Source organism: Oncorhynchus gorbuscha, linkage group LG21 (genome assembly GCF_021184085.1).
Source record: "Oncorhynchus gorbuscha isolate QuinsamMale2020 ecotype Even-year linkage group LG21, OgorEven_v1.0, whole genome shotgun sequence".
NCBI classification, from domain to species: domain Eukaryota; kingdom Metazoa; phylum Chordata; class Actinopteri; order Salmoniformes; family Salmonidae; genus Oncorhynchus; species Oncorhynchus gorbuscha.
In genome coordinates, this window is record NC_060193.1 from 973,262 (window position 1) to 990,761 (window position 17,500).

General features: G+C 50.9%; 1 protein-coding gene across 6 annotated transcripts in view; it reads left to right on the plus strand.

The window, feature by feature from the left end:
* The window catches only part of LOC124008456 (ephrin type-B receptor 4b-like), a 90,787-nt gene that overhangs the window by 72,435 nt on the left and 852 nt on the right, over window positions 1–17,500 (plus strand). For 3 of the 6 annotated variants that reach the window (XM_046319747.1, XM_046319749.1, XM_046319748.1), the window contains exons 14-21: window positions 474–608; window positions 2,237–2,367; window positions 3,681–3,741; window positions 4,088–4,242; window positions 7,307–7,456; window positions 14,682–14,875; window positions 15,496–15,654; window positions 15,986–17,500. The exon at window positions 15,986–17,500 is cut by the window's right edge and continues 852 nt beyond it. In XM_046319747.1, coding sequence (XP_046175703.1) covers window positions 474–608; window positions 2,237–2,367; window positions 3,681–3,741; window positions 4,088–4,242; window positions 7,307–7,456; window positions 14,682–14,875; window positions 15,496–15,654; window positions 15,986–16,091 — 1,091 coding nt within the window. In that variant the 3' untranslated portion in view covers window positions 16,092–17,500. The remainder of the gene's footprint in view (window positions 1–473; window positions 609–2,236; window positions 2,368–3,680; window positions 3,742–4,087; window positions 4,243–7,306; window positions 7,457–14,681; window positions 14,876–15,495; window positions 15,655–15,985) is intronic. The other 3 variants (XM_046319750.1, XM_046319751.1, XM_046319752.1) reach the window with 1 other exon arrangement.

The window sequence follows — 17,500 nt, forward strand, 5'->3', positions numbered from 1 at the left end:
GTAGCCCTCCTCAGCCACAGTCAGCTGTTAGTTGATCCAAGTAGCCCTCCTCAGCCACAGTCAGCTGTTAGTTGATCCAAGTAGCCCCTCAGCCACAGTCAGCTGTTAGTTGATCCAGCTCAGCCACAGTCAGCTGTTAGTTGATCCAAGTAGCCCTCCTCAGCCACAGTCAGCTGTTAGTTGATCCAAGTAGCCCTCCTCAGCCACAGTCAGCTGTTAGTTGATCCAAGTAGCCCTCCTCAGCCACAGTCAGCTGTTAGTTGATCCAAGTAGCCCTCCTCAGCCACAGTCAGCTGTTAGTTGATCCAAGTAGCCCTCCTCAGCCACAGTCAGCTGTTAGTTGATCCAAGTAGCCCTCCTCAGCCACAGTCAGCTGTTAGTTGATCCAAGTAGCCCTCAGCAGCCAACTAACAATAGCATGTGTGTCTCTTCTGTTGGAGAGGTGTGCTGTTAACAGTGTGTGTATGTTCCAGGTGAGTTTGGAGAGGTCTGTCGAGGCAGACTGAAGGTCCCTGGGAAGAAGGAGAACTATGTGGCCATCAAGACTCTGAAAGGAGGATACACTGACAAACAGAGGAGGGACTTCCTGTCTGAGGCCTCCATCATGGGTCAGTATTGTGGAGGGGAGGGGGGGCTCTGAAAGATGGTTACACTAACTAACAGAGGAGGGACTTCCTGTCTGAGACCTCCATCATGGGTCAGTATCGTGGGGGGGGGGCTCTGAAAGATGGATACACTAACTAACAGAGGAGGGACTTCCTGTCTGAGACCTCTATCATGGGTCAGCATCGGAGGGGGGGGCTCTGAAAGATGGATACACTAACTAACAGAGGAGGGACTTCCTGTCTGAGGCCTCTATCATGGGTCAGTATCGAGGAGGGGGGTGGGCTATGCAAGATGGTTACACTAACTGAGGAGGGACTTATCTTTCATATGCACAGGAAACAACACGGTACTATGCAGTACTATGCAGTACTATGCAGTAATATGCCGTACTGTGCAGTACTATGCAGTACTATGCAGTAATATGCAGTACTGTGCAGTACTATGCAGTACTACAGTACCGGGACCACCCATACGTAGAATGTATGCACACATGACTGTAAGTCGCTTTGGATAAAAGCGTCTGCTAAATGGCATATATTATTATTATTATTATTACTGTGCTGTACTATTGTAACGAAGTTCGTCTGTTGTTTGAAGAGAGTCAGACCGAAATGCAGCGTGTTGGTTACTCATGACTTTTAATGAAGAAAATGCTGTACATGAAATAACTGAGAATATAAAACAACAAACGAGTGAAACTAATTACAGCCTATCTGGTGACTAACACAGAGACAGGTACAATCACCCACGAAATACAACGCGCACTCAGGCTACCTAAATACGGTTCCCAATCCGAGACAACGAGAATCAGCTGACTCCAATTAGGAATCGCCTCAGGCAGCCAAGCCTAACTAGACACACCACTAATAATACACACTCCCAATTAATACAAACCCCAATACGAAATACAACATATAAACCCATGTCACACCCTGGCCTACCCAAACATATAACAAAAACACAAGATACAATGACCAAGGCGTGACAACTATGCAGTACTATGCAGTACTATGCAGTACTATGCAGTACTGTGCAGTACAATGCAGTACTATGCAGAGCTAACTTGTCCTCGATACAGTGCAACAGCTACAGAAAATATTCAATGAAAAACAACGTGTTATTGTGTTTTAATTTGGGTATACATGTGTATTTGTGTGTTTTAATGTGTATTGTGTGTGTATTAATGTGTATTGTGTGTGTATTAATGTGTATTAATGTGTTTTAATGTGTATTGTGTGTGTATTAATATGTGTATTAATGTGTTTTAATGTGTATTAATGTGTATTGTGTGTGTATTAATATGTGTTTGAATTTGTTTTAATGTGTATTAATGTGTATTGTGTGTGTATTAATGTGTTTTGATGTGTATTAATGTGTATTAATGTGTATTAATGTGTATTGTGTGTGTTTTAATGTGTGTATTAATGTGTTTTAATGTGTGTATTAATGTGTTTTAATGTGTTTTAATGTGTGTATTAATGTGTATTGTGTGTGTATTAATATGTGTATTAATGTGTTTTAATGTGTTTTAATGTGTATTAATGTGTATTAGTGTGTATTAATGTGTATTAATGTGTATTAATGTGTATTAATGTGTTTTAATGTGTATTAATGTGTTTTAATGTGTCAGGTCAATTCCAATCTGTAGGTCAGTTCCAGCACCCCAATATCATCCACCTGGAAGGAGTCATCACGGCTTCCTGTCCTGTTATGATACTGACTGAGTTTATGGAGAATGGGGCCCTCGACAGCTTCCTTAGGGTGAGGAGGGAGGGAGGGAGGCAGGGAGGGAGGGAGAGAAGGAGAGAGGGTGAGAAGGGAGGGAGGGAGAGGGAAGGAGTCATCACAGCTTCCTGTCCTGTTATGATACTGACTGAGTTTATGGAGAATGGGGCCCTCGACAGCTTCCTTAGGGTGAGGAGGGAGGGAGGGAGGCAAGCAGGGAGGGAGAGAAGGAGAGAGGGTGAGAAGGGAGGGAGAGAAGGAGAGAGGGTGAGAAGGGAGGGAGGGAGGCAGGCAGGGAGGGAGAGAAGGAGAGAGGGTGAGAAGGGAGGGAGGGAGGCAGGCAGGGAGGGAGAGAAGGAGAGAGGGTGAGAAGGGAGGGAGGGTGTATTAATGTGGGGGGGGGGGGTCATCACAGCTTCTTGTCCTGTTATGATACTGACTGAGTTTATGGAGAGTGGGGCCCTCGACAGCTTCCTTAGGGTGAGGACGGAGGGAGAGAAGGGAGGGTGAGAAGGGAGGTAGGGAGAGGGAAGGAGTCATCACAGCTTCCTGTCCTGATACTGACTGAATTTATAGAGAATGGGGCCCTCGACAGCTTCCTTAGGGTGAGGAGGGAGGGAGGGAAGGTGAGAGGGTGAGAAGGGAGGGAGGGAGTTTATGGAGAATGGGGCCCTCGACAGCTTCCTTAGGGTGAGGAGGGAAGGAGAGAGGGTGAGAGGGTGAGAAGGGAGGGAGGGAGTTTATGGAGAATGGGGCCCTCGACAGCTTCCTTAGGGTGAGGAGGGAGGGAGGGAAGGAGAGAGGGTGAGAAGGGAGGGAGGGAGTTTATGGAGAATGGGGCCCTCGACAGCTTCCTTAGGGTGAGGAGGGAGGGAGGGAAGGAGAGAGGGTGAGAAGGGAGGGAGGGAGTTTATGGAGAATGGGGCCCTCGACAGCTTCCTTAGGGTGAGGAGGGAGGGAGGGAAGGAGAGAGGGTGAGAAGGGAGGGAGGGAGTTTATGGAGAATGGGGCCCTCGACAGCTTCCTTAGGGTGAGGAGGGAGGGAGGGAAGGAGAGAGGGTGAGAAGGGAGGGAGGGAGTTTATGGAGAATGGTGCCCTCGACAGCTTCCTTAGGGTGAGAAGGGAGGGAGGGAGTTTATAGAGAATGGGGCCCTCGACAGCTTCCTTAGGGTGAGGAGGGAGGGAGGGAAGGAGAGAGGGTGAGGAGGGAGGGAGGGAGTTTATAGAGAATGGGGCCCTCGACAGCTTCCTTAGGGTGAGTATGAGGGGAGGGGTCTATCTGTAGTCTGTCTGTAGTCTGTCTGTAGTCTGTAGCTGTCTATTTCATCGTTGATATTCTCTCCTCCAGTTAAACGATGGTCAGTTCACACCTATCCAGCTGGTGGGAATGTTACGTGGGATAGCATCAGGTAGGAAGTACACTTTATTTAATGTTTAACAGCTAAGGGCTTAGGTTCTTATGCACGACACAACTCTGAGTACACAGCCTGGATACGGCCCTTAGCCGTGATATATTGGCCTTATACCACAAACCCCCGAGGTGCCTTACTGCTATTAGAAACTGGTTACCAACTTAATTAGAGCAGTAAAAATACATGTTTTGTCATATGGTCTGATATACCACGGCTGTCAGCCAATCAGCATTCAGGGCTGGAACCACCCAGTTTCTATAATTATTTGTGCAGGTGTATGACGTCACCCTAGTGTTGTGTGCTGCTTGTCTGTTTATGTGTCACTTCCCCCTCCTGTCTCCAGGTATGAAGTATCTGTCGGAGATGAGCTATGTCCATCGAGACCTGGCAGCTCGCAACATCCTAGTCAACTCTAACCTGGTCTGTAAGGTATCTGATTTCGGCCTGTCACGATTCCTCCAGGAGAACTCCTCTGACCCCACATATACCAGCTCACTGGTAAATACACCCTAAATACACCCTATATACCCCTCTAACTACCCTCTAACTACCCATACCTAACATACACCAGCTCACTGGTAAATACACCCTAAATACACCCTATCTACCCCTCTAACTACCCTCTAACTACCCATACCTAACATACACCAGCTCACTGGTAAATACACCCTAAATACACCCTATCTACCCCTCTACCTACCCCTTCCTAACCCTAACCAGCTCACTGGTAAATACACCCTCTAACTACCCCTACCTAACCCTACACAGCCTCTAACTACCCCTACCTAACATACACAGCTCCTCTAAATACACCCTAAATACACCCTATCTACCCCTCTACCTACCCCTTCCTAACCCTAACCAGCTCACTGGTAAATACACCCTCTAACTACCCCTAACCCTACCCAGCCTCTAACTACCTTCTAACTACCTAACCCTAACTACCCCTACTTACCCCCTAACTACTCCTACCTTGTAAATGAGAATATAATATGTTTCTAAACTCTTCTACATTAATGTGGATGCTACCATGATTACAGATAATCCTGAATTAATCATGAATAATGATGAGTGCAAATATCATTCAACCCAAAAATGCTAACCTCACCTGTTATTGTAATGGTGAGAGGTTAGAATGTCTTGGGGGTATGATATAAAATGCTAACCTCCCCTGTTATTGTAATGGTGAGAGGTTAGCATGTCTTGGGGTATATATAAAATGCTAACCTCCCCTGTTATTGTAATGGTGAGAGGTTAGCATGTCTTGGGGGTATGATATAAAATGCTAACCTCCCTGTTATTGTAATGGTGGGAGGTTAGCATGTCTTGGTGGTATGATATAAAATGCTAACCTCCCTGTTATTGTAATGTGAGGTTAGCATGTCTTGGGGTATATTATAAAATGCTAACCTCACCTGTTATTGTAATGGTGAGAGGTTAGCATGTCTTGGGGTATGATATAAAATGCTAACCTCCCCTGTTATTGTAATGGTGGGAGGTTAGCATGTCTATGATATAAAACGCTAACCTCCCCTGTTATTGTAATGGTGAGAGGTTAATGTCTTGGGGTATAATATAAAATGCTAACCTCCCCTGTTATTGTAATGGTGAGAGGTTAGCATGTCTTGGGGGTATAATATAAAATGCTAACCTCCCTGTTATTGTAATGAGAGGTTAGCATGTCTTATATAATATAAAATGCTAACCTCTCCTTTTATTGTAATGGTGAGAGGTTAGCATGTCTTGGGGTATAATATAAAATGCTAACCTCCCTGTTATTGTAATGGTGAGAGGTTAGCATGTCTTGGGGGTATGATATAAAATGCTAACCTCCCCTGTTATTGTAATGGTGAGAGGTTAGCATGTCTTGGAGGTATGATATAAAATGCTAACCTCCCCTGTTATTGTAATGAGAGGTTAGCATGTCTTGGGGGTATAATATAAAATGCTAACCTCCCCTGTTATTGTAATGGTGAGAGGTTAGCATGTCTTGGGGGTATGATATAAAATGCTAACCTCCCCTGTTATTGTAATGGTGAGAGGTTAGCATGTCTTGGAGGTATGATATAAAATGCTAACCTCCCCTGTTATTGTAATGGTGAGAGGTTAGCATGTCTTGGTGGTATGATATAAAATGCTAACCTCCCCTGTTATTGTAGTGGTGAGAGGTTAGCATGTCTTGGGGGTATGATATAAAATGCTAACCTACCCTGTTATTGTAATGGTGAGAGGTTAGCATGTCTTGGAGGTATGATATAAAATGCTAACCTCCCCTGTTATTATTCAATTCTTACAATGAAAGTGACTCCAAAATGACACCATACATTAATTACCATTAATTTCTATTGAGCATGAAATAATCAGAAACACAAACTGCATCCACCACCTCTGTAGAGTCACGATGTAGTCACTGCTATGAACATGGAACCAAAGACTGTGTGTTACTTTAATACACATAGAAATGGATTTGTCCCAATACTTATGCGCCCCTAATATGGGGGGGGGAGGGGGACTATGTACATAAAGTGCTGTAATTTCTAATCGGTTCAACTGATATGAATGAAAATACCCTGAAATGAAAACTGACAGTCTGCACTTTGACTTCATAGTCATTGTTTAGATTTCAAATCCAAACTTTTTGACTATAGAGCCAAAATAAGTAAAAATGCTTCACTGTCCCAATAATTACAGAGGACAAGGTATATACCACAGAATCTATTAACTACCCTAAACTACCTCCTACCTACCGCACACTAAACCTACCAACCCTTCACTGTCCCAGTAATTACAGAGGACAAGGTATATACCACAGAATCTATTAACTCTCCTAAACTAACTCCTACCGACCTACCCTACACTAACCCTACCAACCCTTCACTGTCCCAGTAATTACAGAGGACAAGGTATATACCACAGAATCTATTAACTACCCTAAACTAACTCCTACCGACCTACCCTACACTAACCCTACCAATCATACACTAACCCTAACTTCCTCTAGAAATGGGCCCTACATACAGGGCCGGTCCTTGCTGTTCTGCCGCCCCCCCGCAAAACTAGAAGAGTCCCAGTAAGCAAAATGACGTTAAAAAGGCATCTAAAAGTTAGGTTCAATTTAGGTTCTGAATGAAAGGTAAAACTACGTAATTTACGGATGTTTAAAATATGTGGGCGGTACCAGCGATCACCTAAACAGCCCCACTGGTTGAGAGGAATCATTGTTTTTGGGCAGAATTATGAGAGGTTTTATGTGTTGTTGTTGGAGGTGTGTCTTGGTCAGTTTAGCTCACCGCCTCCCTCCCTCTCCTCCCTCCCTCCTCCCCCCCTCCCCCTCTCCTCCCTCCCTCCCTCCCCCTCCTTCCTTCTCTCCCTCCCTCCCTCCCCCTCACTTCCTCCCCCTCCCCCTCCCTTCACTTCCTCTCCCTCCCTTCCTCCCTCTCCCCTCCCTCCCTCTCCCTCCCCCTCCCCTCCCCTCCCTCCCTCCCTCTCCCTCTCCCCCTCCCTCCTCCCCCTCCCTCCCTTCCTCCCCTCCCCCCCATCTCCCTCCCCCTCCTCTCTATAGGGTGGTAAAATCCCCATACGTTGGACAGCTCCAGAGGCGATTGCGTTCAGGAAGTTTACATCGGCCAGTGACGCGTGGAGCTACGGCATCGTGATGTGGGAGGTGATGAGCTTCGGGGAACGGCCGTACTGGGACATGAGTAACCAGGATGTAAGGGCTATTTCTTTATATCTGATTGGTTCCAGACGGAAGTGTTTTTTTACACCTACAATTTCAGTGAAGACAGACTACCTAACACTGACCCCCACCACTAGTGTTCCTCTCCCTACCTAACACTGACCCCCCCTCACTAGTGTCCCCTCCCTACCTAACACTGACCCCCCACTAGTGTTCCACTCCCTACCTAACACTGACCCCCCCACTAGTGTTCCTCTCCCTACCTAACACTGACCCCCCACTAGTGTTCCTCTCCCTACCTAACACTGACCCCCCACTAGTGTTCCTCTCCCTACCTAACACTGACCCCCCCACTAGTGTTCCTCTCCCTACCTAACACTGACCCCCCACTAGTGTTCCTCTCCCTACCTAACACTGACCCCCACCACTAGTGTTCCACTCCCTACCTAACACTGACCCCCCCCCACTAGTGTTCCTCTCCCTACCTAACACTGACCCCCCCCCACTAGTGTTCCTCTCCCTACCTAACACTGACCCCCCCCCCCACTAGTGTTCCACTCCCTACCTAACACTGACCCCCACTCCCCCCCCACTAGTGTTCCTCTCCCTACCTAACACTGACCCCCCACTAGTGTTCCTCTCCCTACCTAACACTGTCCCCCCACCACTAGTGTTCCACTCCCTACCTAACACTGACCCCCCCACTAGTGTTCCTCTCCCTACCTAACACTGACCCCCCCCCACTAGTGTTCCTCTCCCTACCTAACACTGACCCCCCCACCAGTGTTCCTCCCTACCTAACACTGACCCCCCACTAGTGTTCCTCTCCCTACCTAACACTGACCCCCCCCCACCACTAGTGTTCCTCTCCCTACCTAACACTGACCCCCCCACCACTAGTGTTCCTCTCCCTACCTAACACTGACCCCCCCACTAGTGTTCCTCTCCCTACCTAACACTGACCCCCCACTAGTGTTCCTCTAACTCCTAACAATGACCCCCACCACTAGTGTCCCACTCCCTACCTAACACTGACCCCCCCACCACTAGTGTTCCTCTCCCTACCTAACACTGACCCCCCCACTAGTGTTCCTCTCCTACCTAACACTGACCCCCCACTAGTGTTCCTCTCACTACCTAACACTGACCCCCCCCCCCACTAGTGTTCCTCTCCCTACCTAACACTGACCCCACCACTAGTGTTCCCTCCTACCTAACACTGACCCCCCACTAGTGTTCCTCTCCCTACCTAACACTGACCCCCCACCACTAGTGTTCCTCTCCCTACCTAACACTGACCCCCCCACTAGTGTTCTCCCTACCTAACACTGACCCCCCACTAGTGTTCCTCTCCTACCTAACACTGACCCCCCACTAGTGTTCCTCTCCCTACCTAACACTGACCCCCACTAGTGTTCCTCTCCCTACCTAACACTGACCCCCCACTAGTGTTCCCTCCCCACCTAACACTGACCCCCCCACTAGTGTTCCTCTCCCTACCTAACACTGACCCCCCCCCCCCCCCCACTAGTGTTCCTCTCCCTACCTAACACTGACCCCCCCCCCTAGTGTTCCTCTCCCTACCTAACACTGACCCCCCCCCCCCCACTAGTGTTCCTCTCCCTACCTAACACTGACCCCCCACTAGTGTTCCACTCCCTACCTAACACTGACCCCCCCACTAGTGTTCTCTCCCTACCTAACACTGACCCCCCACTAGTGTTCCTCTCCCTACCTAACACTGACCCCCCACTAGTGTTCCTCTCCCTACCTAACACTGACCCCCCACTAGTGTTCCTCCCTACCTAATACTGACCCCCACCACTAGTGTTCCCTCCCTACCTAACACTGACCCCCACCACTAGTGTTCCTCTCCCTACCTAACACTGACCCCCACCACTAGTGTTCCTCCCTACCTAACACTGACCCCCCACTAGTGTTCCTCTCCCTACCTAACACTGACCCCCCACTAGTGTTCCTCTCCCTACCTAACACTGATCCCCCCCACTAGTGTTCCTCTCCCTACCTAACACTGACCCCCCACTAGTGTTCCCTCCCTACCTAACACTGTGGTTTGTCCCAATACCCCCCCCACTAGTGTTCCTCTCCTACCTAACACTGACCCCCCCACTAGTGTTCCACTCCCTACCTAACACTGACCCCCCCCCCCCCACTAGTGTTCCTCTCCCTACCTAACACTGACCCCCCCACTAGTGTTCCTCTCCCTACCTAACACTGACCCCCCCACTAGTGTTCCTCTCCCTACCTAACACTGACCCCCCCACCACTAGTGTCCCACTCCCTAACACTGACCCCCCACTAGTGTTCCTCTCCCTACCTAACACTGACCCCCACCACTAGTGTCCCCTCCCTACCTAACACTGACCCCCACCACTAGTGTTCCTCTCCCTACCTAACACTGACCCCCACCACTAGTGTCCCACTCCCTACCTAACACTGACCCCCACCACTAGTGTCCCACTCCCTACCTAACACTGTCCCCCCCACCAGAGTGTCCCTCCTCTCTCCTCTCCCTACCTAACACTGACCCCCCACCAGAGTGTCCCTCCTCTCTCCTCTCCCTCCCCTACTACTGACCCCCCCCCACCAGAGTGTCCCTCCTCTCCTCCTCTCCTCTCCCTACCTAACACTGACCCCCCCCACCAGTGTCCCTCCTCTCTCCTCTCCTCTCCCTACCTAACACTGACCCCCCACCAGTGTCCCTCCTCTCTCCTCTCCTCTCCCTACCTAACACTGACCCCCCCCCACCAGTGTCCCTCCTCTCTCCTCTCCTCTCCCTACCTAACACTGACCCCCCACCAGTGTCCCTCCTCTCTCCTCTCCCTACCTAACACTGACCCCCCCCACCAGTGTCCCTCCTCTCTCCTCTCCTCTCCCTACCTAACACTGACCCCCCCCACCAGAGTGTCCCTCCTCTCTCCTCTCCTCTCCCTACCTAACACTGACCCCCCACCAGAGTGTCCCTCCTCCCTCTCCCTACCTAACACTGACCCCCCACCAGTGTCCCCTCCTCTCCCTACCTAACACTGACCCCCCCACCAGTGTCCCTCCTCTCTCCTCTCCTCTCCCTACCTAACACTGACCCCCCACCAGGTGATCAATGCTATAGAACAGGACTACCGTCTGCCCCCCACCGGAGTGTCCCTCCTCCTCTCCTCTCCCTACCTAACACTGACCCCCCCACCAGGTGATCAATGCTATAGAACAGGACTACCGTCTGCCCCCCACCGGAGTGTCCCTCCTCTCTCCTCTCCTCTCCCTACCTAACACTGACCTCCCCCACCAGGTGATCAATGCTATAGAACAGGACTACCGTCCCCCCACCACCGGAGTGTCCCTCCTCTCTCCTCTCCTCTCCCTACCTAACACTGACCCCCCCACCGGAGTGTCCCTCCTCTCTCCTCTCCTCTCCCTACCTAACAACACTGTCCCTCCTCTCTCCTCTCCTCTCCCTACCTAACACCCCCCCACCAGTGTCCCTCCTCTCTCCTCTCCTCTCCCTACCTAACACTGACCCCCCCACCAGTGTCCCTCCTCTCTCCTCTCCTCTCCCTACCTAACACTGACCCCCCCCCACCAGTGTCCTCCCCTCTCCTCTCCCTCCTAACACTGACCCCCCCCCACCAGTGTCCCTCCTCTCCTCTCCCTACCTAACACTGACCCCCCCCACCAGTGTCCCTCCTCTCTCCTCTCCTCTCCCTACCTAACACTGACCCCCCCCCACCAGTGTCCCTCCTCTCCTCTCCCTACCTACCTAACACTGACCCCCCCACAGTGTCCCTCCTCTCTCCTCTCCCTACCTAACACTGACCCCCCACACCAGTGTTCCCTCCTCTCTCCTCTCCTCTCCCTACCTAACACTGACCCCACCAGGTGATCAATGCTATAGAACAGGACTACCGTCTGCCCCCCACCGGAGTGTCCCTCCTCTCCTCCTCTCCCTACCTAACACTGACCCCCCCACCAGGTGATCAATGCTATAGAACAGGACTACCGTCTGCCCCCCACCGGAGTGTCCCTCTCTCTCCTCTCCCTACCTAACACTGACCCCCCCACCAGGTGATCAATGCTATAGAACAGGACTACCGTCTGCCCCCCACCGGAGTGTCCCTCCTCTCTCCTCTCCTCTCCCTACCTAACACTGACCCCCCCCCCCACCAGTGATCCTCTCCCTACCTAACAGTGACCCCCCCCACCAGTGTCCCTCCTCTCTCCTCTCCCTACCTAACACTGACCCCCCACCAGAGTGTCCCTCCTCTCTCCTCTCCCTACCTAACACTGACCCCCCCACCAGTGTCCCTCCTCTCTCCTCTCCTCTCCCTACCTAACACTGACCCCCCCACCAGTGTCCTCTCTCTCTCCTCTCCCTACCTAACACTGACCCCCCCCCCACCAGGTGATCAATGCTATAGAACAGGACTACCGTCTGCCCCCCACCGGAGTGTCCCTCCTCTCTCCTCTCCCTACCTAACACTGACCCACCCCCCCACCAGGTGATCAATGCTATAGAACAGGACTACCGTCTGCCCCCCACCGGAGTGTCCCTCCTCTCTCCTCTCCTCTCCCTACCTAACACTGACCTCCCCCCACCAGGTGATCAATGCTATAGAACAGGACTACCGTCTGCCCCCCCACCGGAGTGTCCCTCCTCTCTCTCTCCCTACCTAACACTGACCTCCCCCCACCAGGTGATCAATGCTATAGAACAGGACTACCGTCTGCCCCCCACCGGAGTGTCCCTCTCCTCCTCTCCTCTCCCTACCTAACACTGACCCCCCCCCACCAGGTGATCAATGCTATAGAACAGGACTACCTCTGACCCCCCCACCGGAGTGTCCCTCCTCTCTCCTCTCCTCTCCCTACCTAACACTGACCCCCCCCCACCAGGTGATCAATGCTATAGAACAGGACTACCGTCTGCCCCCCCCACCGGAGTGTCCCTCCTCTCTCCTCTCCCTACCTAACACTGACCCCCCACCAGGTGATCAATGCTATAGAACAGGACTACCGTCTGCCCCCCACCGGAGTGTCCCTCCTCTCTCCCTCCCTACCTAACACTGACCCCCCCACCAGTGTCCCTCCTCTCTCCTCTCCCTACCTAACACTGACCCCCCCCACCAGGTGATCAATGCTATAGAACAGGACTACCGTCTGCCCCCCACCGGAGTGTCCCTCCTCTCTCCTCTCCTCTCCCTACCTAACACTGACCCCCCCCCACCGGAGTGTCCCCCTCCTCCTCTCCCTACCTAACACTGACCTCCCCCCACCAGGTGATCAATGCTATAGAACAGGACTACCGTCTGCCCCCCACCGGAGTGTCCCTCCTCTCTCCTCTCCTCTCCCTACCTAACACTGACCCCCCCACCAGGTGATCAATGCTATAGAACAGGACTACCGTCTGCCCCCCCACCGGAGTGTCCCTCCTCTCTCCTCTCCCTACCTAACACTGACCCCCCCACCAGGTGATCAATGCTATAGAACAGGACTACCGTCTGCCCCCCACCGGAGTGTCCCTCCTCTCTCCTCTCCTCTCCCTACCTAACACTGACCTCCCCCCACCAGGTGATCAATGCTATAGAACAGGACTACCGTCTGCCCCCCCCACCGGAGTGTCCCTCCTCTCTCCTCTCCTCTCCCTACCTAACACTGACCCCCCCACGAGGTGATCAATGCTATAGAACAGGACTACCGTCTGCCCCCCACCGGAGTGTCCCTCCTCTCTCCTCTCCTCTCCCTACCTAACACTGACCCCCCCACCAGGTGATCAATGCTATAGAACAGGACTACCGTCTGACCCCCCCCACCGGAGTGTCCCTCCTCTCTCCTCTCCTCTCCCTACCTAACACTGACCCCCCCACCAGGTGATCAATGCTATAGAACAGGACTACCGTCTCCCCCCCCCCACCGGAGTGTCCCTCCTCTCTCCTCTCCTCTCCCTACCTAACACTGACCCCCCCACCAGGTGATCAATGCTATAGAACAGGACTACCGTCTGCCCCCCACCGGAGTGTCCCTCCTCTCTCCTCTCCCTACCTAACACTGACCTCCCCCCACCAGGTGATCAATGCTATAGAACAGGACTACCGTCTGCCCCCCACCGGAGTGTCCCTCCTCTCTCCTCTCCCTACCTAACACTGACCCCCCACCAGGTGATCAATGCTATAGAACAGGACTACCGTCTGCCCCCCCCCCACCGGAGTGTCCCTCCTCTCTCCTCTCCTCTCCCTACCTAACACTGACCTCCCCCACCAGGTGATCAATGCTATAGAACAGGACTACCACTGACCCCCCCACCGGAGTGTCCCTCCTCTCTCCTCTCCCTACCTAACACTGACCCCCCACCAGGTGATCAATGCTATAGAACAGGACTACCGTCTGCCCCCCCCACCGGAGTGTCCCTCCTCTCTCCTCTCCTCTCCCTACCTAACACTGACCTCCCCCCACCAGGTGATCAATGCTATAGAACAGGACTACCGTCTGCCCCCCACGGAGTGTCCCTCCTCTCTCCTCTCCTCTCCCTACCTAACACTGACCCCCCCACCAGGTGATCAATGCTATAGAACAGGACTACCTCTGCCCCCCCCACCGGAGTGTCCCTCCTCTCTCCTCTCCTCTCCCTACCTAACACTGACCCCCCCACCAGGTGATCAATGCTATAGAACAGGACTACCGTCTGCCCCCCACCGGAGTGTCCCTCCTCTCTCCTCTCCTCTCCCTACCTAACACTGACCCCCCCACCAGGTGATCAATGCTATAGAACAGGACTACCGTCTGCCCCCCCCACCGGAGTGTCCCTCCTCTCTCCTCTCCTCTCCCTACCTAACACTGACCCCCCCCCACCAGGTGATCAATGCTATAGAACAGGACTACCGTCTGCCCCCCCCACCGGAGTGTCCCTCCTCTCTCCTCTCCCTACCTAACACTGACCTCCCCCCACCAGGTGATCAATGCTATAGAACAGGACTACCGTCTGCCCCCCCCACCGGAGTGTCCCTCCTCTCTCTCTCCTCTCCCTACCTAACACTGACCTCCCCCCACCAGGTGATCAATGCTATAGAACAGGACTACCGTCTGCCCCCCACCGGAGTGTCCCTCCTCCTCTCTCCTCTCCCTACCTAACACTGACCTCCCCCACCAGGTGATCAATGCTATAGAACAGGACTACCGTCTGCCCCCCCCACCGGAGTGTCCCTCCTCTCTCCTCTCCTCTCCCTACCTAACACTGACCCCCCACCAGGTGATCAATGCTATAGAACAGGACTACCGTCTGCCCCCCCCACCGGAGTGTCCCTCCTCTCTCCACTCCCTCATGTTGGACTGTTGGCAGAAAGAGAGAGCTGCTCGTCCACGATTCGCCAACGTGGTCTCAGCGCTCGATAGGCTGATCAGAAACCCCGCCTCCCTGAAGATCACACAGCCGGACGGACCTGGGTAAGAGAGAGAGGGGGGACACACAGATATGACTATGATATTAATATGAGCCAAACTCCCTAAAGTTCATAAGCTTTCATTTCTCTCTCCTCCTCTTTGGGTATATAGTGTCTCTCCTCTCCTGTTACACCTCTCCTCAACCTGTCAATCCATGTTACAGTAAAACCACCTCGTCATGATTCATAATGTCTCCCCCCTCTCCTCCCCTACAGTAAAACCACCTCGTCATGATTCATAATGTCTCCCCCCTCTCCTCCCCTACAGTAAAACCACCTCGTCATGATTCATAATGTCTCCCCCTCTTCTCCCCTACAGTAAAACAACCTCATCATGATTCATAATGTCTCCCCCCTCTCCTCCCCTACAGTAAAACCACCTCATCATGATTCATAATGTCTCCCCCTCTTCTCCCCTACAGTAAAACAACTCATCATGATTCATAATGTCTCCCCCTCTTCTCCCCTACAGTAAAACAACCTCATCATGATTCATAATGTCTCCCCCTCTTCTCCCCTACAGTAAAACAACCTCATCATGATTCATAATGTCTTCCCCCTCTTCTCCCTACAGTAAAACAACCTCATCATGATTCATAATGTCTTCCCCCTCTTCTCCCCCAGTTCCTCCCAGCCCTTGTTAGACCAGCGCCCCCCCCCTCCCCTGTCAGCCTGTGGGTCTGTCTCAGAGTGGCTTCATGCTATCAAGATGTCTCGTTATGAAGAGAGCTTTACACAGGCAGGATTCACCAACCTGGAGGTCATCGCACAGATCTCTACAGAGTACGTATTACATACTACATACTACACACTACACACTACACACTACATACTACACACTACACACTACACACTACACACTACATACTACACACTACATACTACACACTACACACTACACACTACATACTACACACTACACACTACACAGAGCACACTACACAGAGCACACTCACACAATTATTAAACTCTCACTCTCTCTCTCTCTCGCTTTCTTTCTCTCTTTCTCTCTCTCTCTCTCTTCTCTCTCTCTCTCTCTCTCTTTCTTTCTCTCTTTCTCTCTCTTTCTTTCTTTCTTTCTTTCTCTCGATCTCTCCTCCTCTTCCTCCTCCAGGGACCTGTTGCGTATAGGAGTGACTCTAGCGGGACACCAGAAGAAGATTCTCTCTTCCATCCAGACCCTTAGAGTTCTCAAAACTCCTCCCACACTCAGATACTGACCAATCACCTATTACAGCCTCCTGGAAGCTCCCCCCACTCTTCCATACTGGCCAATCACACCAAAGCCCTTCAACAAGCCACCAGCCAACCACGTACCAGTTGTGACGATGTCACTACGCCAACGGTGTCCCAAGCCAATCATTGTACTCAGTTCCACTGTGATGACACAATAGATGTGTGTGTACTCTTCAACCAATCAGGAAGATGGAGAGAGAGACGGACATGAACTCTCTCCTGAGAGATTCCTTCAGTTTTACAATACTGCCTTGTTGGAATACTGGACATTAACTTGGTTTTATAATACTGCCTTGTTGGAATACTGGACATTAACTTGGTTTTATAATACTGCCTTGTTGGAGTCCACGGGAATACTCAACATTAACTTGGTTTTATAATACTGCCTTGTTGGAGTCCACGGGAATACTCAACATTAACTTGGTTTTATAATACTGCCTTGTTGGAGTCCACGGGAATACTCAACATTATCTTGGTTTTATAATACTGCCTTGTTGGAGTCCACGGGAATACTGGACATTAACTTGGTTTTATAACACTGCCTTGTTGGAGTCCACGGGAATACTGGACATTAACTTGGTTTTATAATACTGCCTTGTTGGAGTCCACGGGAATACTGGACATTAACTTGGTTTTATAATACTGCCTTGTTGGAGTCCACGGGAATACTCAACATTAACTTGGTTTTATAATACTGCCTTGTTGGAGTCCACGGGAATACTCAACATTATCTTGGTTTTATAATACTGCCTTGTTGGAGTCCACGGGAATACTCAACATTATCTTGGTTTTATAACACTGCCTTGTTGGAGTCCACGGGAATACTGGACATTAAGTTGGTTTTATAATACTGCCTTGTTGGAGTCTACGGGAATACTCAACATTATCTTGGTTTTATAATACTGCCTTGTTGGAGTCCACGGGAATACTCAACATTATCTTGGTTTTATAATACTGCCTTGTTGGAGTCCACGGGAATACTCAACATTAACTTGGTTTTATAACACTGCCTTGTTGGAGTCCACGGGAATACTGGACATTAACTTGGTTTTATAATACTGCCTTGTTGGAGTCCACGGGAATACTCAACATTAACTTGGTTTTATAATACAGCCTTGTTGGAGTCCACGGGAATACTGGACATTAACTTGGTTTTATAATACTGCCTTGTTGGAGTCCACGGGAATACTCAACATTAACTTGGTTTTATAATACTGCCTTGTTGGAGTCCACGGGAATACTCAACATTATCTTGGTTTTATAATACTGCCTTGTTGGAGTCCACGGGAATACTGGACATTAACTTGGTTTTATAACACTGCCTTGTTGGAGTCCACGGGAATACTGGACATTAACTTGGTTTTATAATACTGCCTTGTTGGAGTCCACGGGA